Consider the following 24111-nt stretch of genomic DNA (forward strand, 5'->3'; position numbering starts at 1 on the left):
GGCATGGAGGCAGCTGCTGCAATGCTAGCTTGCAGGTCAGTGCCCTGGGACTTGACAGAGAGCTAACGTAAAGGTCCTTTTGCAACACCTCCCTGCCGCAAAAGCTAGGCCCGTGTGAAATACTAGCAGTTTTCCCTTGATAAGAGCCAGAGCCACTCTCTTGTCCCCTTTCACAGCTCTTGAGCCCAGTTGTGGCTGCACCAGAGCCTCTGTCAGATGCATTAGACACCTTTGTTGCCAAAAGGGCAATTTTCTGAAGTGCTGAGCTCACAAGGGACTGCATACAGCTACAAGGTAAAAGAAGGAGTGCCACACACCCACGGAGCTGTAGTAGACCAAATCTCACACTTGCATCAGTAACAAGGACATTATTACAGCTGCCCTTTTTCTTTTAAACAGGCCAAGTGATTGAATACACTCAGCTGATAGATGGATTTAACTGCCTGCAGAAGTCTTGTGAAGTATGACTCACTCTTAATGAATGGAGGTAAAGAACACAGAGCCAAAGAAATTAGCAGTAAGGGACCAGGCTGGGCAGTCTAGGTCCACAAGGAACAGTTTCTCAACAGCCTGTTGGCTTATATCTACATTTAAAAGTCACAGCATTGATAAGCACTGCTTCTCCCTACACTGTAAATGGGCCCCAGGCGCTTTAGTGCCTGGAAACTTGCTCAGAACAGCCTGATGCGGAGATGGACGTACTTGAGTTCCATCACTTACACCTTTAAGCAACGCCTTTTTTTTTTTTTTTTTTTTTTTAAGCACACTATTGTTCAGCTGAAGTTATGGGCTCACTACAGGAACCACCAGGTGAAATCCATCCATCCATCCATCCCTGTTAGATGGGATGCCAGACAAGATGACCACTCTGACAGTTCTTGGCCTTAGGGGGAAAAACAAAGCAAACTAAAAAAACCCTGCAAAGAATGAATCTACTTTCATTGCTCAAAAAGATAGATAACAAGGACTGCACAGTCAAGGTTGCTCCCAAAGGCATTTCTACTGTTCCAGCCAAATATAACTGCTGACCAAAAGCAACAGAAAGCATCAAGCCCACCCTACACTTAAGCAAAAAATGCTTCTTTAACAAGGTATACATTTATCTGCCCTTTAAAAATATGGATGCTGCACTGTGCCAGAACTCCACCTTGGGCAATGCTGAGTATTTCACTTTGAACAGTTTCCTTTTTTGCTAAGGGAGTCTCAGCACCTATAAAATAGCCCCCACCATACACACTACCAAGTCCTGAAGGATAATGGTATTTGGCCATAGCGTAACATTCCACCTTTGATCTCAAACCCTGGCTAAGCAAGTGGGTCACACCATGAACAAGCTGGCCACTATGAAGCAAAGGAGTCAGGAACATGGAAAACACAAAAGTGGAATTATTACTTGGCACAAAGAATCAAGAACCTCTCACAAAAAAGCCATTTATGGAATTACAGCTTAAACCTATTTTTTAAACCAGCTTAAACTAATTTTATTAAACCAGCTTTATATTGCAAAAGCAAAAAATACCCAAGCTGTCCAGTCAGATTTTAAAAGCATTTATAAACCAGCTGTGAGACTCAGGAATTTTAAAGAGAGCTTTGTAGCTGCCCTTCCCCCTCTCCACCAGTTCTTACTCTCCAACACCAGGAGGTCATGGTGCAGCACATATAAGCCAACATTCCCACTAATTCTCATTGTGGCAAAGGATAACAGGTTTCATAGGATTTAAGGTTCATCTTTGCAACATAATCCTGTACAAAAACAAACTGCACCATTTTGGGATTCTGAAGTTCAGGAGTTTAATAAAACTGTTCTCTATTTGTAGACAGTGAGGTCACGAGCTAGCATTGAACATTTATGCCAATTCAATGGGGTGCCAATTTCCTACCTGCCTATTACGTGCGTGAAATCTCTTGAGGGAAAAGTAGCCATGTGTTATTTAGCTTACCTGTAAGTTCTGCTCAGGCACGTGCCACAATTGGAGACATACAATTCAAACTCAAACAAAGCAGACAAGCCACTCACACCAGGATATTTTTTATTTGCTCCCTGAATTAAATATTGTCAGATACAGAAAATTCAGATACCAACTATTTCCCCAACATTTACAAGACTGAGTTTGCAATGTCAGAAAACAAGGGCATTTACGCACGATCCTGGCAACTGATACTGCAAGCGCACAAGATCGCCCTGCCTGAACATCAGTTTAAGAGGCAGTATCCCTGGCCTCGAGCATCCAACACTGTCCCCTCACTGGCAACTGTGGCACCACGGAACGGCCAAGTAAATATCCTGAGTGGGCAGCTCCAGTGCATTTCCCCCAAGGGATTTATTCCATGCTCCTTCTGAAGGGGCAGAGGCAAGGTCAGCACATTCAATACAACCCCCCTATCAACAAAAGTTGATCCTCGCTGTGTATTTTTTCCACTGTTCTTGATGAGAACAGGGAAGAACACAGCACAGTGACACTTCCAAGAAGGCTGTTCCTAAGGGCCTTATCGCAACCACGCATTGTCCATGCCAGCAAGAGCATGCCAGAGTTGTTTCTTGCTGCCTGCTGAGTTACTCTGCAGCTGCTGACCTTTACAACAGGCTTGCAGCACTTCCCTGCCACCTGAGGGAGGGGAAGTTTTCAAATAAATAAGAGGATGCACATTTTGAGTAAGCAAACATGTATAACTTAACTCACGTGGAAACACAAAGAATGTGCTACCTAAGGAAATACCATTCGCTTCTTTTCAGACTGGAGCAGAACCTAGGAACTTGCATTTTTCTTAAAGCAGCCAGTGTGGTCAGGGGCCCCAGAGCAAAACACGGATGTTGTTGGTGTGGCAGGAGGAGCCAGGCATCTCTGCTCCCTTTAAAAAATAAAAAATAAAGAAACAGACACTTCTAAAACACTGTGTTTGCTAAGCTGGGGACGCACAGAAGACAGATCACATCTAGGATGTAGTGATCCATACAGCATTTCGCTGACCAGTGCACATCCTTTATTAGCCAACCCCTGCCAGTGGGGGAGCTGAGCACATATTATCCCTGTTCTACAGAAGGGGGAAAAGACGTGATTTTACCAACTCTGCTGTGCAATCTTGTGTTAAATCCTAGCACAGCAGATGGCAAGAGATTCTCCCTTTTGGAAAGATCACAGAAGTGCCTTCCAGGCTGCAAAATGCCTTAGGCATCCTCAGACAACTGCATTTTCTCCAGGCACTGGGAACTCCCAACTCCCAGTCCTGCACTCCAGATCCTAATCCATACACTCCTACTTACCAACCTTGCCAGTGTCTCTTCAGCAGGAGTTCTCTTAGCTCCAGAAGCAACAGTGACTCCAAATAACTTAGCTTTATGACCATATTTCCACAAACCCCAATGGTTAGATTTATAAGGGGTTTGTACATGTTTGCCTTCATTGGCTCCCTCTATATTAGAAGCAAGGAGCTCCCAAGAAATAGATTATAGTATACCATACCCAGGCTCCAGAGTGATTCTGGATATCATCACCCCCTGCTTGTCCCTTATGGTTTTTGCACTGTGCTGCAACCATCCAACATAAGATGCCTCTGGGCAAGTGAGGGAGGGAGGAAGGGGCAGAGTTGGGAATGCACAATATAATTAACGCTGGGATTGTCAGTCACTGATGTCAGGCCCCACATCTACACACCATGCACTGGCATTGATCTTGCCCTGCCCACTCGGCCCAGAAAGGCAGCGAGAGTGCCTCTTTTCATGCCAAGCCACCACGTCAGTCTTGGTCGCCATCAGACGACTCTTCTTCTGCCTCCTCCAGCCACTGGATAAACTTCTGGAGCTGCACAGAGAAGAAAATGTAATTGGGTAACAAGTGACACCAAACAGATGCTTGGAATGCTCAATAGCTACACCGTATCAGTGAGCACCATGATCACACACAGGCAAGAAGGAAGGGTGTTTCTAGGAGACATGAAAACATGCAGATTAAGGGAGGGAGGGAGGGAGGGGGAGAGGGAGGGAGGGAGGGAGGGGGAGGGAGGGAGGGAGAGGGAGAGGGAGAGAGAGAGAGAGAGAGAGAGAGAGAGACACACACACACACACACACACACACACACACACACACAAGTTTAAATGAAAAACAGCTAGGATGCCATGGGTAATCTAGGCTCACTGGATTCCTGAAGGAGATTTCTCCAATCAGGCAGTCCCTGAAACACTCAGTGAGAAGATGCAAGTTTGAGATAGTTGTTCTCTCCAGAGCTCAAGGGAGGACAGATGACAGCAGCACCTTAGCTAAGGCATGTTAGGAAAGCTACTGCTGGGAAAAATCTACTCCGACAGATTGCTATAAAGAAGGCAGCTCATTTTACCTTTTAACCTGGCTTAAATAAGCAGCTGAAAGCACTGCTGACCTATACTAAGAGTTGACTTTGCATACGTTTTAAACAAAGTGGGACTTCTTCAGAGATGGATTTTTCCCCCCTCCTCCTCTTCCAAACCCAGGGAGGAGAACTGGAACAGGGCTCAGCCAAATTGTAGCACAAAGTTCTGCCTGATGGAGAGGGGAAGTTTATATGCTCCTTACAACACAAGCCAAATGAAACTACTGAGTACCGTAAATGCTTAGGAATATATGCAAAGAGACTGGTGAGCCAGGAACGAAAACTTCAAAGGAATTGCATGAGGCCAGCACATAGGGCATTGGCCTAAAGCCCATTTGAAATGGGTGTTGGCTTACAGAAGCTGTGCTGTTACTCCAGAAAGTGCTGGCCTCATGCTATAGAGAGCCCACTAAAAGCCATCCCTCTCTCCTACTACCTCCATTCCTCATCCAAACAATGCAGGCTGATTATGGCAGAACTCACAGAGACATCTGTTCTGGAGAACAAAGTTGTGTTGCACAGCATTCAATGCACGGTGCATTACTGGCCTACCATGTAATGGCAGCTGCTTCACAGAAGGAGACAGTGGCACTGAACTCCACTTGAAGCTTCTTTCAACAGCTCGTGTATCATTTTTACACCTTTGGGACTTACCCGTTGGTTCTTACGGAGCTGCTTTCCCTTATCAGACGTGTCCCGCAGAGAGAACCAATTGAGAATTACATCTTCTTCCAGGATTTCCAGTTGGTAAAACGTCATCAACACCTGCCACAATTAGAAAAGAGCAACAGGGATCTCTATCAACTCTTTCAGGATTAGCTTATGTCTAAGCACAAGGTTTGCATGTAGCCTGTGGCTCCCAACTCTATTTTCAAAAGAAGGGGCTCAGTCTCTTTCATTCTGCATTTATTGTTAGAAATAACTGTGCTTCCCCTGCCAAGCCTTATGCTTCTGATTGATAGTTAGATGCTATGACATATAATGAGTCTAAGTTCAAGCCTCATCAGCTTCTGCTCTGGGGATGTAGGGCGTGATTAAGAGCTGTGGGCAACAAAAGACCCACAGAGGACATCAGTTCAATAAGTAACTTGAGTTCTCACTTTAAAGCACCCCAAAACCCATCCCCAAAGCAGTTATAACAAGAAACACTTATGCAAGCCCAGATATGTGCAATTGTAGCATACACAGAGAAGAGCATGAATCAAGCCAGCCCTGCCCCAGGCTCCTTCCTCCTGTCAGTCCTCTCTTAACAGTGCCTTATGGCAGGTGTCAAAGCAATTGGTCATTCATCAGCTCAAACTCCTGCCCAGTGCGGCGAGGGTAAGATGCAATCATGCTTTCTCAGGGTGCCTTTGTGCTCCAGCTGAGCAGGCACTCTGCAGTTGGAGTCCTTGCGGCAGAGCACTGACAAAGCTGGCTGCCAACTCCAAATATAAAGTGTCACTTCAGTTCCCAGCCTCCAGGGAAGCCCAGGCCCCTAGAACAATGGACACATGCCAAACAATTGCTGTAATTCAAGGACATTTTGGCTTACCAAGCTGAAGACTTGGCTCCAGTCCATGCTAAGTGCTTGCCATTAGCCAGAAGCACTGGTAGCACAAGTTATGATTCCTCTTTCTTGAGGAACTGAGGGTTAAGCATGATTCTAGGAGAGCTCTTCCAAAAGAAACAGGGGCTTCCTGAGACATTGCTAAGGGAAAGACTTAAGATCCAAGTCAAATGTTCCCCGTGTGATAGGGCAGAAAGAATCCAGGAATGAAAAACTTGAAGAAGTTGGTAGGAGGGAAAATATATTGAAAACTCTGAGAAGAGAGATGAGTATTAAGCCACATTTCATCTCCCCTTTATTCCCAGTTTCACAACTTGCTCAGCCTAACTAGGAAATCTTGCCCTTATTCCCAACTTTGCGCCGTAAAGTAGGGTAAATTATTTGGCAGTTAGATCTCGCAAACCATGGGGAGACAAAGGAAGTAAAGCTCTTCCTAAAGCAAGCCCCTGGCCTCATGTCTCTTCCAGCATCACACAACAAGGGCATCTAGGTTAAAAGCTGCAAAATAATAGCTCCCTTCAGGCTGCATACTGGTAATTAATACTCACCCTCAGCTGTGCTCACTCAGAGGCACAGGCAGTCACAGAACACTTTTTTTTAAAAGCAATTGTTATAGATGAATTTTCCATATGCCCTCTCCTCTGAGGCACCAAATTTCTCTCCTCTAAAGTAGACATGCTGATGAAGCAAACAGGATGCATTTCATCATGGATCTAGCAAAAACAGATCCGCAGAGGTGGGGGCAGAAACTCACTTTAGCTATCGATGTGCAAAGGCTGTCGTGTTCCAGGAAGAATTCCTCAATGGCAAATAAGGCATTCAAGTGATCCGATGCCCGTTTTATGTAGTTCTTGAACAGCGGGGTCCAGTTCTTCAACAGCTGCAGAAGGAAAACACAGAAGAAAAGTTCCTGAGCTATGATGTGGACATGTGCATTCAGCCCAGTTTCTCAGCTGTGCTGCACTAAAACTGAGCCAGGGAGGCATTTTAAGAAAAGCTTTACCTGACCACTTAGCATGTTTGCTCCCCTCTGTCCATCAAACAGATGGTATTAAGGTTCACGTGTGCAGATATGACCTGGTATTACTAGGCAGCTTTGAGAGTGTCAGATAACTGCCTTGGTTTCTATTATCTCGATGGAATACTAGATTGCCACAATAAATGTCTAATGGAGTTTGGTACTCAAAGAAAATCACTTCACAGCAGACTGATAAGGAGAGGTACATACACGCAACTCCAACATTCATCTCACAGAGCAGCTGACATTTCAGTGGAACTTTCCTTCAAAGCAGCAGAACAAATAAGAACAGAGAGAAAAAGATAGTGCCGGCATAATTAATTACTAGCTGAGTAAAAGTGGACGGCGCAAGACAGCCACCCCAAAACCTGGAACATAATGGGAAAAACACCCACAGACAAGCCATACTTTTGCTGTGTGTCTACAGGCTTGTTTGGATCCTGGAGTCTGCTGCAGGGACTAGGCAGGAAAGATGAAGGACAAGAAGCTGTTAACCATTAGCTCAATTCTTTCCTCCAAGGCTTATTTTTGATGAAGCCTTTAGTTTAATGATTTTGGTGCTGCCTTTTTAAACAGTATTTCTGGCCAAGTCCCCACAGCTTTTTCAGTCATTGCACACATCTGAAAAGCAGGCAGCAGCAAAAGCTCTGCAAAGCAGCACAGACTGACCAGGACCTGGGATAGGAGGTAATAAAAATACTTATAGCCCTGTCCATAGAAGTTTTAAAGGTATCAGAATTAGGAGAACAAGGCACAAAAATTTCTGTTTCACCACACTATGACCAGACTATCCCATGAACACATTGTAGGAAATTAAGTCAAAGTTCCACTTCTTTTTAAATAGGTTAATTCAACAGCAGGCACCCCGAGACTACATCCCTGGCACACTCATACCAATACGCTGTCTTGCTATGCCTTCAGCACAGCGTCTCCCTACAGAGCACACTGATTTGGTCTGTTTTGAAGGGAAACAGGCAGTTCTCAGGGATTTGGGGTGTGAGGAAGCAGCCCTGCGTCACATATTCTGGGTTAATCAGCGTTACTCTGTTTTGGACAGTTGTTGAGAGGCAGTAGCCCAGCCAGCAGGACAGCTCCATTGACAAACAGCAGAGCTAGTACCCAAGCTAGTGTGGACTATCAAGGTAGCCTGTAGTGGGAAATATTGCAGAATGGCTCCATAGCACTACAATCCATCACTTCATCAAGACACATCTGTTATTACCACAGCCCTGCTGGAATCTGCATGCCCCAAGCAGGAACAAAGAACGGGATCAATACAAACAGAACGATCTGCGCAGTACATCATCCGGCTCGAGGAACAACAGTAACAACACAGAATGGTCCTAATCATCGTGGTATCACAACAAAAAAAGCTGAGGGCTGCACAGTATATTTCCAAGAAGTATTTCAACCTCTAGCAAAATGCTTAATCCTAAACACTCTTCTCTGCCCTACAACCATCTCCTGCATTTTATTCTCCCTCAGAGTTCTTCGCCTCAGATACAGGAAAGGACCTAGCAAGTTCCTTTCAGGCCAAGAAATATTTCACAATACCTTTCTGGTAACATTTTAAAATCATAAGCAGGCACAATTCTAACAGAATTATAAGTGGAAGTTATGGAGTTTCTAAAAGCAAGTAAGTTATAAAGAAACCAGAGCTATAAACACTCACAACCCCAGGACTCCATCCAGTATGCCTGCTGCTGGGAAAGGCACAGAAAAAACGCACCATTTCAGGTCAAGAACATGCACTGTACCAACTGGTGCTAATGGGGAAAGAAGGGCTCAGCCCCACAGAACCTGTGAGCCTGTAAGACTAGAGACACAGTGTTCACGAAAGCCTGAACTGGAGAGTTAGAGACTCGCAACTATTTTAGATGGACAGAGGACTGAAAAATGTGAAGAGACACCTGACCAAGGGACCCATGGACAAAATCGTAACTTTCCAGTTTTTGACTATAGCTGGATAACTCCTCCAAACAACTTATGGTCTAGAGAAGGCAACAGTAAGTTCCTACGTGTTGATTCATTTTGCACAGACCTGGTCAGTGATGCTGCATCGGCTTCATCTTCAAAGAGGTTTGGTCCTCTTTTCTTTTGTGAGAAGGACGGTCTCAGCACTGAGCCTCTTATCTCCTCCTCCAGCACAGGACACCGTCACGAAATATGCGTGAAGCACAAGGGACAAAGCTATAATTCTAACCTGTTGCACTGTAACACAGTACTTGTGCTGACTACCATAAATTGGTTCAGTGAAAGCAGAGATCTCTGTTTGATCACCTAAACGAGTGATCCCATGTTGGGCTCACTTGCATTACCTTGTGAAAGAGTAGGGCTCCTAACAGAAATCAAAGGAGGTGCACTACACACACTAGCTGCTGGGCTGCAGCACGGACTCTGGCTTACTGAGCAAGCCGACCTGCTACATTGCCTCCCTCAGTTCCTTTTAGATATCCTCACCTACGTAGCCTTGTTTGATGTCATCTTCAGCGACAACAGAAGAACAACCTTCAGTTTGACAGTGACTTCAGCCATGTTCACTTAAATCATGCCTGCAGTTCAGGAAAAGATGAGGTTTTCTGTACCATCTCTGCTTTGCAACTTATTCAAGAGCCAAACAAGATGCCTCACAGACATCAAACTGGATAATGCTGTTTCTCAGGCCTTCTTGTTTCATCTGAAAAATACCCACAGGCATATCCTTTATGGGATGCTTGTTTCCTAAAACTGCTGCAAAACTTATGAGCTTCATACTCAGGGGCCAGCCCTTCAGAACACATACTGTGGTTTCAAGTCAAACCATACATCATAACTATGGCATTTCCACAATTTCCCCTCCTGAGCTGTCTGAGATGGCTCCACCATCGTTCTTACACAAACAATCCATCTTCCTTTAACATCCCTTAGCTGGAGTTGAGCTACAAAGAGAGAGCAAGAAACGTGAAACAGTTCTGTGAAGTTCAGTGGGTTTCTGGTATTCACCACTCTGAGAACGTAAGCATTTCCGTCTCGTACAAACTAACACTTTGCCATACGAAAACCAGTAGAAGCAGATCTCAAGTCTAATACAACTATCAGTTGAGGCCATGTTAGCTACATATTGCACACACTTTCATTCTGCACTAACCCATACAAAGCTAGTGCTTGGGGTTCTCAGGGTGTAAGTAAGTACTTGTACCTTAAAGGAATGCATTTTTGACCAACGAGGCAACCACAAGTCGTTTGCTGCAGAGAACCCACGATTTCAGATGCTGTACAAACACACATGCTCTGCCTGAAGAACTAGTCTCTTCAGAGTACAGTTGGTAAAAACACACAAGCTGCTGCACAGGAAGACTGTTAATGTCTATTTAATAAGTCTTAGAATGCTGATTCACTGCCTATATTAGAGGCATGTCTCAACTCAGACACATTGGGTTTTTAAAACGGTGACTAACATTGTGTTTGCAATTGAACATTGAGTCTTCTTCACCAGGATACTGTCTTCTGGCTGATCTCAGTACGGGGAACCCAGCACAAACAATTCTGCATGCAGTAAAGACACTGAAGCAGGAAATTCTCCCATAGAAGCATATTCTAAGAAACTTGCTGGCTGTTCTTTACACAGGAGCATTTGGAGAAGCTGGCTGCCATGTTGGTCAATTGCTTTGACACTCGATTCCTCTGATAAATCTAAGAATGATTTGTGTTTCATAAATGCACATGCCACATACGCCTCCCTTTCTGAGCACCAGCTTTCCTATGATGAAATATATACGGACAAAGTTATCCAGATGTAAGCCCTTCATATATTTTTCATTGTATTTAGCTTCAAAGGTTTTTCTGGGGGGCAAGGATACTTAACATTAAGCATTTATATAGTAACCCTTATCTCAGATCAGAACCTCCTCTGCCTGGATCCTGCAGTGAAGTTCTCCTGTCATACTCAAGCTAGATTAGGAGCCCAGTCTAGGAGATTTATTTTAGCTGGAATGAAAACCTCCTACACAGCTACCAGCTTCACACCACCTGCTGTCTAGACGTAGCACTTTCCACTTAGTCTACTATCTGCTCTAAGATTCTCCTCAGTCCTCCTCCTTCAACTCTTTTTCCAGGACAGTACATCTTATTCAAGAAGACAGACTGGAAAAGGAACAAAAGTAAGCAGAATATAAATGGAGTGGACAGCAAAATCTCATTAGGACAGCTGAACAGTTCACTGCTGTTAGTTTCCTACTAAAGGCATCTCCACACATCCAGGATATGAATTAAGTGCCATGCTTACATCTACATAAAGAAGAGTCAGTTTTCCACCATTTCCCATCAATTGAAAGCACATAGTTCCTCACAGAAAGGATGATGCAGATGTCTAGTGGTCCTATTTTTATCTGTCTCCTAAGGAATTTAAATTAGTCTTTCCCAAACAGGTGCAAGATCCATTCATTCTGATAAAGCACCTTTGTAAGCTGTGGAGTTTGCAAAGTCAAAATGCACAAATGGGCTACAGCAAGGAGACAGAGTCATTACACTGCCTTCAGTTTGGATCAACAAAGCCATTAAGATGAGACTGCCTGCTTTTTAAGCAGATCCTATCCTGATTCGTCTCCCTTAAGTCAGGAAATAGAAATCACTCTCACCCAATTATACCCCAGTCTCTCTAGAGACACAACAAAATTCTGAATCTTCACTCAAAGACAGCAAGATCTTGCCTCTGCATTTGGCTGGAAAAAATTGGCACCACTTACAGTACACAGACAAGTGACACCTTGGAAAGGATCCCACTGGGAGAGGAGCGCTCCCTGCTGCCCCAGGGATTGGACTCATGATGGTTTGGAATCGGGTTCCTGGAATGCAAGCCTATAAAGACACCTCTAACAGTCTCTCTCTGATCTCTTCTAAAAGTTATACACTTCTACTATCACACACAGGAGACGGAAATAACCATAAGCTACTGGAATAAGACTTCCCAACACCTACAATCTCAGCTAAGTTCTGTCAAGCAGATACAATAGTTTCAGTTTGCTTTTAGCTCCATAGAAGACAAAGAGGTTCACAAACTAGGGAGCCTCAAGTGGCTTCAGGCCTAAGCAAAGATTCCTCAGCTAGGAAGTACCTGGGGGATCCAAACCAACTCCTACACGCTAGGACACAAGCCTCAAGAAGAGTTAAATAGAGGAGCACTCACGGGAAGTAATGCTGAGAAATAGTTTTGAGAGTCCAAATTTGCATCCAGCTGCTGCAATGGGAACTCCAGGATCACTTTACTAAGCACTTGCATCATCTCCTTCAGGCCAATATTATAGGCGTACCTGCAAAGAAAAAGAGTCAGAAAAAATACATTTCACACTGCCTGATCTCTGCACACTACTGTTCCTTCCAGAGACCCAACAGAAGGTTTGATTTGCATTTTCCAGACTTTTTTTCCAAACATTCATGCAATTAAAACACCTTGCATTGCAACAGGCCTTGTGAAAGACCAATCCTGAAAATCCGCTATCACACTGGAACAAGCTGCTGCAAGGGGCAGCACCCTCACATTCACTAGAGTGCTGCGTGAAGATTGTTGCATAAAATAACGGACTCAGGTTTGTATTTGAGAAATACTAGGTAAAAGTGTTGTGTTCTAGACTTCCTGCTGTGTAAACAGAGTGGACAAGCCACACCTCAGCAGTCACAGCTGCAGGCAACTGGTTGAATGTTACAGTGCACAGAGCAGTGGCTCCTGCATGAACTTATATGCAACTTGTGCCAAAAACGTACTTGCTCTCTTCAGTTCACAATTACCCAGTAGCAATTAAATCTCTTGTTCCAGAAACCAGGCTGGAAAAGCTTAATGACCGAGGAGGCTATAGATACAGCTGACTCCATCAACTTCTGTCATCATTCAGTCATGATCTCTCATCTACATTTCTTATGCTCTACTACTGGCAAAAACAACGTGCAACAAACAGACATGGCTATTCATGTGATTTCTTTTCTTTCTAGACTTGCTGTCAAATCCAACTCTTCAGAATCCCTAGGTGAACACTCACTTGAGAGAGTTGATTTCCAGGACCAGGTTGTCACAGGAAATGTTTTCTTCTTCGCCCCTCTGTAATGTACCCAGAACCTCATTCTGGAAAACTAATGAAAAAAAGGACAAGTAGTTAGAGAGGAGATGGAGAAGTGCTGATTCTTCAAACTCTTTAGTTACTGAAGAAACTATATCCTTAAAGAAAGCATTTGACACAGGTCTCTATTTGCTTTCCATAAGCTAGTGCAAACCCAGTTCAACTATACCTATAAATACTGGTATAACTCAGGTAAAAGAAAAGATCTACTAGAGGTCATTGCTCCATCCACTTTGCAACCTTTTAGAGCAGTGCTTCTATTATACTTTCACACTCTAGCCTTTCCTATTCAGACAAGCCTCACCTTCCCTTAACCAAAGATGTGAATTTAAATCTACAATTTATTGGTTTAATTTCCTTCGGACAGATACTTTAGTGCAAAAAGGCTTTTCTTTTTCCCCCTTTTTTTTCCAGTTTAGCTTGAACCCCTTTCAAATCCACATAAGCTTAACAGAGCAAAACACAAAACAAAAAACATATTTCGCAGAAGAGGCAGCTCCTACAAGGAAATTTAGTTCTCCCATACAATTACAGCAGTAAAGCTGTCCAGGCAGGGAAGCTCTGCTGGGCCTTTACGCAACCTCTTGGAAGTTTAGGCAGTGACACTGCCACTTAAAGAGAGAACTAAGGGAGGCCATTTTCACAAAGACCCCATGATCATGAGTGAGAAAGATGGAGCGTCTTTCTCTAGCTTCTCACCCTTTGATGCCTTGGGTTTATATGTAATAGCAATACAAGGAATATTAATGAACATGGTAGAAAATGCTAGGAAGCGAGGTCAAAAGGCAAACACAGTGTAGCAACTCACTGCCCTTCCAGTGCACTTAGAGATAGCAGCACAGATCTCATTCCCGATTACCTGTAGACTCATCGTTCCTTCTCCACAGCCCCATCTCTCACCTTTGATGTCATCCAACTGAGGGGATGCAGTCCGACTGTCTGGCTCTTCAGAGCCCAAGCTCAGGTCACTGTCTGACTCGCTCTCTTCCTCTGAATGCAGGGCTGGGCCTGATAAAGAACAGAAGATTAAGCATTCAACATTCAGAAGCTGCAGCTGTTGTATGGGTTGGGAACCAGGTGTCCCAGGGGCTTCTCAACCAAGTCAGCGACTATCTGTCCTTGCAACGGAGTTTCTATTTACAGGTTCAGATGGTAAGAATTGCTGCAGAGGGAACGCTACAGCTGGCACTAGAATAATGGGACTTTCTTTAAAAAGTCTGCAGACAGACAGCGAAGGGCAGGGACAGAAGCAAATGCATCTCGCCCTGACTGCTGACTCACGATGGAGCAACATTAGCATAATCAGTCACTAGCAGAAGAAAACCAGCAGTAGCCAGAACAGCCAAAACACATTTCCTCCAAGGGAGGGCCTAGCAGCCTGCGACGTGCATTTCACAGCACAGATGGCTATGTGTGTTGGTGCAAATCAAAGATAAAATAACCATCTTTCATAAAGCACAGAAAGAGAGAATCTGGTCCAACATCTACTTTCCAGAAGTAACCTGTGTCTTCTGACCTCACTCCCCCATACAAATATGTTATCTGGAGGCGAGCCTGCTTCATAGAGCCCAGGCAGTATTTTTAGTTCACTCCCTGGAGACTCTCTCACTTTGGCACCCATCAGGCTTTCAGTGTGCACAAAGCTACAGAGTTTTACTGCAGCTTATCACCTCTTGCCCCTTCCTAAATTTAGGCTTTCTGTCCAAACCTCCTAGAACAGGAGCAACTGCTAACCCACTCGTTTAGTTTTAAATCTATTCCTTCTCCAGGGTTTTCTGTGCCAGAGACTTCTATCTACCAATAACCGAAGTTTATCCTGCAGTTGTTGAAAAACTTTTCTTCATCTCATGAACCACATAGTGCCTTCTTATTCTAGACGCAATTACCAGCATCCCACTCAGCAAGTCCCACTGACACAGAAGGTCTACATCTGTCCATCCCCAGGTGATTGCACTGAACTTTTCCTCACCCCACAGGCTCTGTCTCTGCTCTTCTTCATCCTCTTCATTCTTGTCATCCGCCTTCCAGAGATAGCCTCTGCCCTCTGAACCCACATCCTTTTTGTTGTAACCTGAAAGACACAGTGATTAGAATGAAATGGATGTACTGGATTTGCTTGCAGGCAAACCTGAAATAGACTGCTATAACCCACACGCTACTGTCCCTGAATACTCTTCATTAAGAGGGGCTTCCCACAGATGCACGTGGATTTCAGCTTTTATCTTCCCACTTGCCTTGACAAGTGGCTTACTTGCTCCCCTCTACAGCAGCAACACCCACCTCACCATGTTTAGATCCTTCAACAAACTTGGACTGAAAGAAACAATATTCAACCAGAACAAAGTCCTTGGACACAGTCCAGGTACAAGGACATAAATCTTTCATCCTGCCTTGAACAAGACATCTCTTCCAGCTTCAGCTTATCATCTCCTATGAGGCTCCTCCTCTAAGAAAAATGGAAAACAGCTCAGTCTCTGCAAATTTTAATGCTAGGTTACTGAGGTACACTTCACTGTCCAACCTGAGTCAGATATAGCCTTGCTTGCCCTACTGAAAACACACATGTTCCAAGCTGAACACAGCACTAACCTCCAGGCTGGTATTGGAGAGTCTAGAACAGGGGAGGGAAAGACCCCAAAAGATCACGGAGGGCAAAGCGTTCTGTGCAGCCTGAGCCCATGGAGCTAGACACTCTCGTACCTTTCAATTTCACTTTGCTCTCCATCTTGTTCACACCAGAATCATCACTGAACTGGTCTTCATCCTCTTCCTCCTCATCTGGTGGGTGCAGAGAGATCACTGTGCCCTCAGAGAGAGTGATGTCAGGACCTACTACTACCTGTAAATATGTACAACATGCCTTAGGGAAGAAATATCCTGAATGCCCCCTTGTACCTCCACCAGCAGGGGCAATAGCTGCTTTGGACAAGCCATTCCAAGGGAGGGTCTAACAAGCATAACTGAAAACATCAGCACTGCTAGGCCCTAGCCAAACTGCCTGAAGGAGGAAAAAGATGGGAGCAATAGCATAGCCCCCACCCTGAAGAAAAGGCCTGAAATAGCCCTCTATTCTGGTACGTTCCAATGCTTTAAGTCTAGTAACCTGCCAAGAGAAAGCAGAAAGCAGAACAGACAAACACAGCTCACCTGAGAAGAGAGGACACAGCGAGGCTTTAGCTTTACTTTCTCCTTCACCTCAGCTTCATCACAGATAACGGAATGGCAGATCTCCACATTATCTGCTATGTGAACTCTGTCCCAGAGAAAGGCTCCATCCAAAATGACTCTGTCACCTGTTATACACCACCAAGCACAAATAAGTTGAGCAAGGCAGGTTGTTGCTCTCCCACACCGCTGAGTCCACTAGAAAGCATCTTATTCATTGAATTCAGGACTAAACAATGCCCTTGATGTGTGATGGATGTTATACATTAAAAAAATATATGTATTAGCTTTATCAGCCTACAACCGTTTCTTACTCCAAGCTAAAAGAGGAGTTTCTTCTCTACAGAAATTCAGCAAGTTGGTAGTAACAACTGACATCCTGATTTTGCACAGATATGGTCAAATCACAAACAAAATTGCAGCCAAGGATAGGAAGAAGGGGTACGAAGCAGCTCACAAAAACGAGCATGGAGGTTCCTCACTTGCAGGATGTTAGCGGGTGGTAAGTCTAGGTCAGTAAGGGACACGCACTCTCTGATGCTGAAATATCTCCTTCCTTTGCATGAAGTGACTTCTGCCTTTCAGCATCATTACGGTACCCTGGAACTTTAATCTATTTCCCCAACTGGAAAACAAAGCCTTTCTCCTTTCTTCCCATTAGATGTCACCATGTAACACCCACCTAGTATCCTCCCTCAGAGCCAAATGCACTTTAAAAACAAAAGCCCAACAACTTGTGCCTTGCCTCAGCATGTTCCCCCATTCTGGTACTCACCTATCCTACAGTTCTGCCCAATGACACTGTTGGTTACGAAGCAGTTGCTGCCGATGACCGTCCCCTGCCCAATGAGGATGTTCTCTTCCAGTACACTGCCGTGGCCGAGGCTAACATCCACCCCCCGGTAGATGTTGTGTTTAGAATGGGTGTAACTCTGATTCTTGTCATCAGTGAAGTTCATTTCTGGAGTCAAAGGATAAACCCAGCGCCGAATGATATCAGAGCACACAGCTTTGTACATAAGCAGGTTGCATATATGGGCACCATACTGTTCTGTCGTTACATGCATATGGATCTGGTTCCCCAGGATCTGAGAAGTGGACAGGAATATGTTAGAGGACTCCCCAGCGCAAGGTAAAATGATCTCCCTTGTACCGTCCCTATCCTTACCTCCTCATTCACCAGCAGACCACGCACAAAGTCATCCCGTGTCTGGTAATCAAAATTGTCTGTAAACAACTCAGCCACCTGCCAGGAATAAAATGCAAGGAAATAATATAATCAGCAGAAAATGTTGCTGAGGAAGCCAGATAATTAATGGCTGTTCATTGGTTCTCAGAGAGACGAGTTATATTATATAGGAAAGTGATGCTCTTGCCTTGAATAAAGCTTTGATTCCTTCTGCTAGGAGTGTTGACTCTCCCATCTCTTCCTCCTACAGTAGGCTATGAACAGGTTCTGGTTTTCAGAAGGGGCAAAACATTGTTTTAACATTTCTAAGCAGTCAGCCCAGCCTAGCTTTGTAGTCAAAAAAAGCCTATAGACCATCTCTTTTTTGAATGCAGAAGAGATGTTAGCAAGCCCAGGCTGGAATAACCATGAAAATTATCCTAACATGGTACTAGCTTGCAAGTACTGACACTATCCATAGCATAGCCATCACCTCTGCTCCATAGACTTTACCATACTCAAAGTGAGGTCACTTACTTTCCAGTATGGTTTCATCCCGTGCCAAATTGGCCATTCAATCTACTGATGTGTACACTGTCTAGATTTGCCTGTCACCAAGGGGTTGAGTGACAAGCTTTCCAGAGAAAGACCTGGGGGTCTTGGAGAACACAAAGTTGAACATGAGCCAGTAATATGCCCTCATGGCAAAGAGTGGGCTGCATTAGGCAGAGTGTCTCCAGCAGGTTGAGGGAGGTGATCCTTCCCCTCTACTCAGCACCAGTGAGACACATCCGGAGTGCTGGGTCCAGTTCTCAGCTCCCCAGGATAAGAAAGACATGGACATATCAGAGCGAGTCCAGCAAAGGGACATGAAAATACTTAAGGGACTGGAGCATCTGTTGTATGAAGACAAAGAGAGCTGGGACTGTCTAGCCTGGAGAAGAGAAGGCTTGGGGGGAATCTTATCAATGCGTGTGTATATCTGATGGGAGGGTGTAAAGAAACGGAGCCAAACTCTTCTCAGGGGTGCCCCAGTGACAGGATGAGAGGCAAAGGGCACAAACTGAAACAGAGGAAATTCTGTCTGAACATAAGAAAACACTTCTTCACTGTGAGGGTGGTTAAACACTGGCACAGCTTGCCCAGAGGGGCTGTGGAGTCTCCATCCTTGGAGATATTCAAAACCTGACTGGACGTGGTCCTAGGCAACCTGCTCTAGCTGACCCTGCTTGAGCAGGGGGGTTGGACCAGATGACCTCCAGAGGTCCCTTCCAACCTCAACTATTCTGTGATTCTGTGGTTGGGGGATACCAGATACTGACTGAGCTCCCACAGTCCATGGAGCAGTGCCACATGATCACTCAGCTCAGTCATGGAGCACAACCGGCAGCTCTGGTTTTCAGACTCGGTGCAGCAAGGGTGCATGCTCCTCCTGCACACCAGCAGCACTGAGGGAGCAAAATGGATTGCACTCCAGGCCCTCGGGAAGGCAGAGCTCACCTGTGGAGAGCAGATGCTGATATGACAATCCAGCAAATCATGGCGCACCTCGACGTTTTCAATCAAGCTCTGGAACAGACTCTGAAAGAGGAGAAAATTCAGACAAGCTGAGTGCCTCATGCAGTATTGAATCCGAAAAGACTTTATGAGCCTGGGGCATCATATTGATTGAAATTGACTGAATTATTAGACTTCTCTCTCCAGAACTGCAGCTAGTTTATGACCTACATTGAGACACAGGCTTAGCAGGCACAGTCTGGTCACACACAGAGTTGTGTCAATCAGCAGAGCACCCTCCCACACAGTGCAGCTCTCCAAGAAAAAGCTCGTACTTCAAACAATCACTTTTCCTCCACAAGGCTCCTTACCTTAGTTGCTGGGAGCTACAAATACAGAAAGAACATAATAAATGAAAATACAGTGTTCATAGCTTCCACACCCTCTGTGGATTTGTGTGGCTTTTTTTTTTTTTTTTTTTTTTAAACATATCACTGTCTGAAGCTAAAAAGGACTTTCGTTTGAAGGAGAAAAATAGTCTAGGGATTACTGATTTGGGGATGAAAATGACATACTCAGCCTCAGTTCTGAGCTGAGCAAAACAAAATTACCATTTATCTTAATGGAGAAAGTGCCTTCACAGGCATTTCACTGGCTGCATATTAGTAGAACCCATAGCCCTTTTTTTGGGGAGCAGCGCAGGACAGGAGTAGTCAGATAGTGATAGGAGGTACCGCCCCTTATGCCCACTGTTATTCCACTCCCATTCTACCTCCCTTGTTCTATACACAGAATATGAATGGAATAAATGCAGAAAACTGCATTTTTAGAAAAGCATGTCTACCCTATCTTCAAATTCCAAAATGAGTCCCCAATATGCATGTTCCAGCACAGTTTCACCAAGCCTCAAACTCTCTTAGACAGGATCAAAGGTGTAAAAAAGTTTACCAAGCATCACTTCCCACCACCTGCTCCTCCAAAAGAGGGATAAGCAGAGCTCCCCAGCCCTCACTTTAAGAGGGGTTCCCTGAGGCGAGCTGCTTCACAGCTCTTTTGCACCTGCCAGACGCACCATAGGAAAGCGGAAGCGTTTCAGCCCCTGGGTTCTCTGATAGTGAAGGACACGGTTTGTGGCACTGTCCATAGCAACAATGATGTCATCCTCATGGCACCTGGCATGGTGACCAGGCGAGGACTCTTTGAAAATCATCGTCATCACAGAAACATTCTTTTCCATCTTACGACGCAACCTGAACAGGAAGGGCAGAATTTTAAGTCACTCTCCAGACAGTTACACTCTCCAGAGTCAGCACACCAGCCAGACGTGCTTCCTTCAACACCTACTTGTGCTCTTCCAGGGCTCTGGATATATTGAAATTGGACACCACATCCCCAGTGACAAGGATGAAGTCAGAACGGACAAGGGACTTGGCATCAACATCTCGTAGCACGTCACCAAGGGAGCGGTACAGATCAGAAGTCACAAAGCGCACCGTGTTGGGAGATGTGTGGCGGCACCACTTGGACTTTCTGGAAGGAGAAAAACACATCAGGAAAGCATAAAAGGAATACTCCTACAGAGGATACACTGGATAGTGACCCAGCGCATGCCACATCCATAAGTGCATGCAGGAAGAATCCTATCACAATGAGCACATTATCAGTGGGCAGAGATCTCATCATGTGCACAGAGCAGAAAGAACTGAAGACAATAAGACTTTGAGATTACAGCTCAGGGAAACTTAGGAAACTGGACTTTTTGTGAGCAAAGTTTTGACAGAGGAAAAGGAAAGATTACACCCAACCCAGAATTTTTTCCTCTGAAAGCAGTTTTCTCTCAAGCAGGGAAGAGAAAAGACTGCATGTTTCTCTTCAGCATGTGAACCTGCAGCATGCAGAGGTAAAAGATGCTTTCAATGAGAACTGTTTCAATACGCTGCACTGATCACTGAGACACAGCAGAAGGCTAGTAAAGTGTGGTACTATAAATTACACTGCTATCCAGGAAAGCACTTCTTTTAGGCAAAGACATAAATGCCAATAAGAAATGTAATCCCCAAACAACCCTTTTAAAATACTGCACAACTCCACTTCTTCACAGGAGGAATGTTCTTGTTTGAGATGTGCTGGGAGACATCTACTGAAAGGGAGTCCCTAGCCTTGGGCAGCAGTTTTCATCAGTAGAAGAATTAGTGCAATCTAAGACCTGGGAGGCTTATTGGTTGATGGAAGAATCCTTTCCATGATAAAGCTAAAAAGAAAGGAGAAGAGATCCTTACTGTAAATGCTCTTTTATCTCAGCTGACTTCCAACAGCAGAAAACAAAAGTTTCTTCCACTCCAGTTGCTGTTAGGAACTCCAAGGTATAGTCGATCATGGCCACATTTGCCATAGGTAGGAGAGCCTAAAAAATAGATGGAGAGACAGCTGAACAAACACACTGTAGCTCAATATCAGCTTCTTCTAGCTTCAGGAAACTGCCAGAATAGAAAGGTGAATAACTGCTATACTTCCTTTCAATGAAAATTTTCAAAGTTGATCTAAGCAGTAAGAGCTACCTCCTGATGTTCCATAGGGGAAGTTAGAATCATCTTCACTTTATAAAGGAAGGCATAAGAGAAGTAAGGTTATCACACCTAAAATTCTGCAAGAAAAAAATAAGTGACAGAGACAAAAAAAAAAAAAAAATCAAAAAATTCCAGAGCGCTGATTCCCTGACTCTGGCTTTAACTGCTACAAGAAAAACCTGTCAGACACGAATGATGAAGCCACAACAATTAAGAGTCTCTGGAATAAAAAAGCAAAACAAAAGACCCTAAAGTGAAGTGAGTATTCCCTTGACTTGAGATTCATGCCACACTTTTAAACTGACTTACTGATTCATAACTGAGGATCTCATACTATTCTTTGATCCAGTTTTGACGGTGTTTTGTTTCAGGTCTGAGCCCGCATGTATAATTATGAACACTGCAAGCATTCAATCATAATCAGCAGGCGAGGTAAAATAATTGCTCAGACCTAAATTCTACAGAAGCATGCTCTCCTTTAACATACAACCTTCGGATCTAAATAATTAAAGTGCTTTTCCCATCCTTTTTGCTGGCAATATTCTTTTTCACTGCTGCTGATACAGACCAAGAATTTGCTACTTTACCAGAAAGAAGCCTGTCCAAACCTGCTGCTGCATCAGCAGTGAGTGAAAAGCAAACAGCGCAGTTTGCTGCACCATATGTAAGAGCAAACAGCACCGACACAGTACTTCAGTCCTCACCGCTTCTCCGACGGGGCGCATAAACCCCGCCGAAGGAGAAGGACCGGTCAGCGGCTCCCGTTCACGCCCGGTGGCGGGGCCGCCCCGATCCCCGGCGGGCGGCGCAGCAGCACCCCGGTACGTGCCGGGAGCGCCGCGGGCGCCTCGCCTCCCTCCAGCCCTGGCCCAGGAGCTCACGGCTGGACGTCCGCGGCCGGACCGCTCCGCCCTGCGCTAGGGGCCTGCCCGCTCGGGTCCCCGGGAGGAGCCGGCGCGGCCGGGGTAGCCCGGGTGAGCCGGGAGCCCCTTCCCGGCCCGGGGCGGTGGGAGCGGCCGGGGGAAGGTATCTCACCCGCGGCCGGTCCTTGGAGATGGGGAAGAAGCGGCGGTTGAAGCTGTCGGCGACCAGCACGGCCTGAAGCGGCGGCGGCGGCTCCTCCTGCGGGTCGGGACCGCGGGCCGCACCCGCGCCGGCTCCACGCTTCGCAGCGCCGCGGGCCGCCATCTCCTCACGCTGCCTCAGCTCCCGCTTCCGCTTCCGGGCCCGCGCCGGAAAGAGCGACGGGAGCTCGGCGGGGACAGAACAGTTGCCGACGAAAGCAGCCGCACGGCGGGCGAGTGGGCTCACGCGCGCACAAGCAGGCGGGGCGGCGGCGCATGCGCAGTGCGCCAGGTGCCCGCTGCGGGGCGGGGCGGGGCGGGGCGGGACCGCCTCCCGGCGCGGTCCTGAGGCTGCCTGCGCCCCTCCTCCCGCTGCCGGGGAGGGAGCGGGATGTTGGGGTGTCCCGGGCCCCGCGGAGCGGGAGGGGGGTGGCTGTAGGGTGCCCCGGCCGTGTTGTCGCAGGCCTGGGCGGGAGCCCCAGGAGTAACGTGGCGTTGTGGGTAGAGTAGTTCTCCCGTCGGTAATGTGGGGTTGTGGGTATACATGTTACCCCGCGGTAATGGGGAGCTTATGGGTAGACCTGCTGGCCCTTGGTAGCATGTGGTTTTAGGTAGACCTGTTGCCTGCTGAAGGCGGTTCTCGTTGGGAAGGGGTCCCGCGGCCCACAGCGCCTTCTCCACCACAGGAAGGGGCCTCTTGACTTGCTAGAGGGCATACCGGGCCAGTCTGCACCCCCTTTGCCGTGGGGAGGCTCTAGGCTGCCCAAACCGAGGGTGGCTGGGGTAGGTGGTGCACTGGCTTAGGTTGCTGCATGAGTATGAAGTTGCTTTTTGCAGTTGTCTTTCACAAATCCCCCAGGAAGAGCTCACGGGCCTGGGGCTCATCGCTGGAAACCACTCTTCTAGGTCAACACTAGTCACTAGGCTTAATGCATGAATCACTGGAGAAAGCTGTGTTATACTGGGTGAAACAAGTTCTTCCCTTGATGTGTGGCTTGCATGTTTGAGGCATTGCTGAAAGTAGGCATAGTTTTACTCCTTGGATTTCCCAAGTTTTTAGACAAAGCACATGCTCTTCTATTCAGCAAGGCTTTTGGAAATCCAAGTTCTTGTAATTCTCACTGTGTGGGATGATGTGTCAGACACAAAGCACATCTGTCTCATCTTGGAGCTCACCCGTGCATGCAAGCAGGCTGTTCCTGGGAACAGTTCCTGCCACAGTTCAGATGTGCAGCTGGTAAAGGGGCATGGTAGAGACCAGAAAATAATGGAATTTAAGTATCATGTGTGAAGGGAGGTGCACACAAGACCATGAAAACCAGAGGCAGTGGGACAGCAATTGGCTTTGCTGGGCAGTGTTCATTGTTTTAGGGAAGGGTAGGAAGTACTTGTGTGAGTAGATACGGGGCAGCAATAACAGGTTCAATGTAATAGTGCTTTCTGTTTAACCAGACAGTTCAACAGACAGAGTCTAGTGTTACTGCTGACCAGATTGCTTGTAGTTTAAGTAGGGAGCAGCTGGAGAACAGCTTATGGAGTGGGATCCTGGAGCTGCCTGCCCCGTTTGGAGTGAGGAGAATTGTCAAAGCCCTTCAGATTTCCTGGGTTTCCCTTGCAGCCCTGACTGTATAGTTCAGTTCAGCCCAGCCA

At 45.9% G+C, this 24111-nt stretch overlaps 1 protein-coding gene across 5 annotated transcripts; it reads right to left on the reverse strand.

The window, feature by feature from the left end:
* Positions 1-2013: 2013 nt before the first annotated feature.
* On the reverse strand, positions 2014-22594 carry EIF2B5 (eukaryotic translation initiation factor 2B subunit epsilon). 5 transcript variants are annotated; one of them, XR_010885011.1, is made up of 17 exons: positions 22433-22594; positions 21110-21234; positions 20175-20360; positions 19903-20080; positions 18834-18914; positions 17334-17411; positions 16941-17253; positions 16148-16293; positions 15701-15839; positions 14970-15071; positions 13901-14008; positions 12923-13013; positions 12076-12199; positions 6648-6773; positions 4999-5109; positions 3654-3800; positions 2014-2850 (listed from the first exon to the last, which is right to left on the reverse strand). XR_010885011.1 is itself a non-coding variant. In XM_067301711.1 (16 exons), exons 1-16 carry the CDS (start codon positions 22583-22585, stop codon positions 3735-3737), a joined length of 2127 nt encoding a protein of 708 aa, XP_067157812.1. In that variant the 5' UTR covers positions 22586-22594; the 3' UTR covers positions 2014-3734. The 5 variants fall into 5 exon arrangements, 2 of the variants coding, with proteins under 2 accessions (XP_067157812.1, XP_013797284.2); XM_067301711.1 differs by having other exon boundaries at positions 2014-3800; XM_013941830.2 differs by lacking the exon at positions 22433-22594 and adding an exon at positions 22102-22145 and having other exon boundaries at positions 2014-3800.
* Positions 22595-24111: the final 1517 nt, after the last annotated feature.

Source organism: Apteryx mantelli, chromosome 9 (genome assembly GCF_036417845.1).
Source record: "Apteryx mantelli isolate bAptMan1 chromosome 9, bAptMan1.hap1, whole genome shotgun sequence".
In the NCBI taxonomy this organism is placed as follows: Eukaryota; Metazoa; Chordata; class Aves; order Apterygiformes; family Apterygidae; genus Apteryx; species Apteryx mantelli.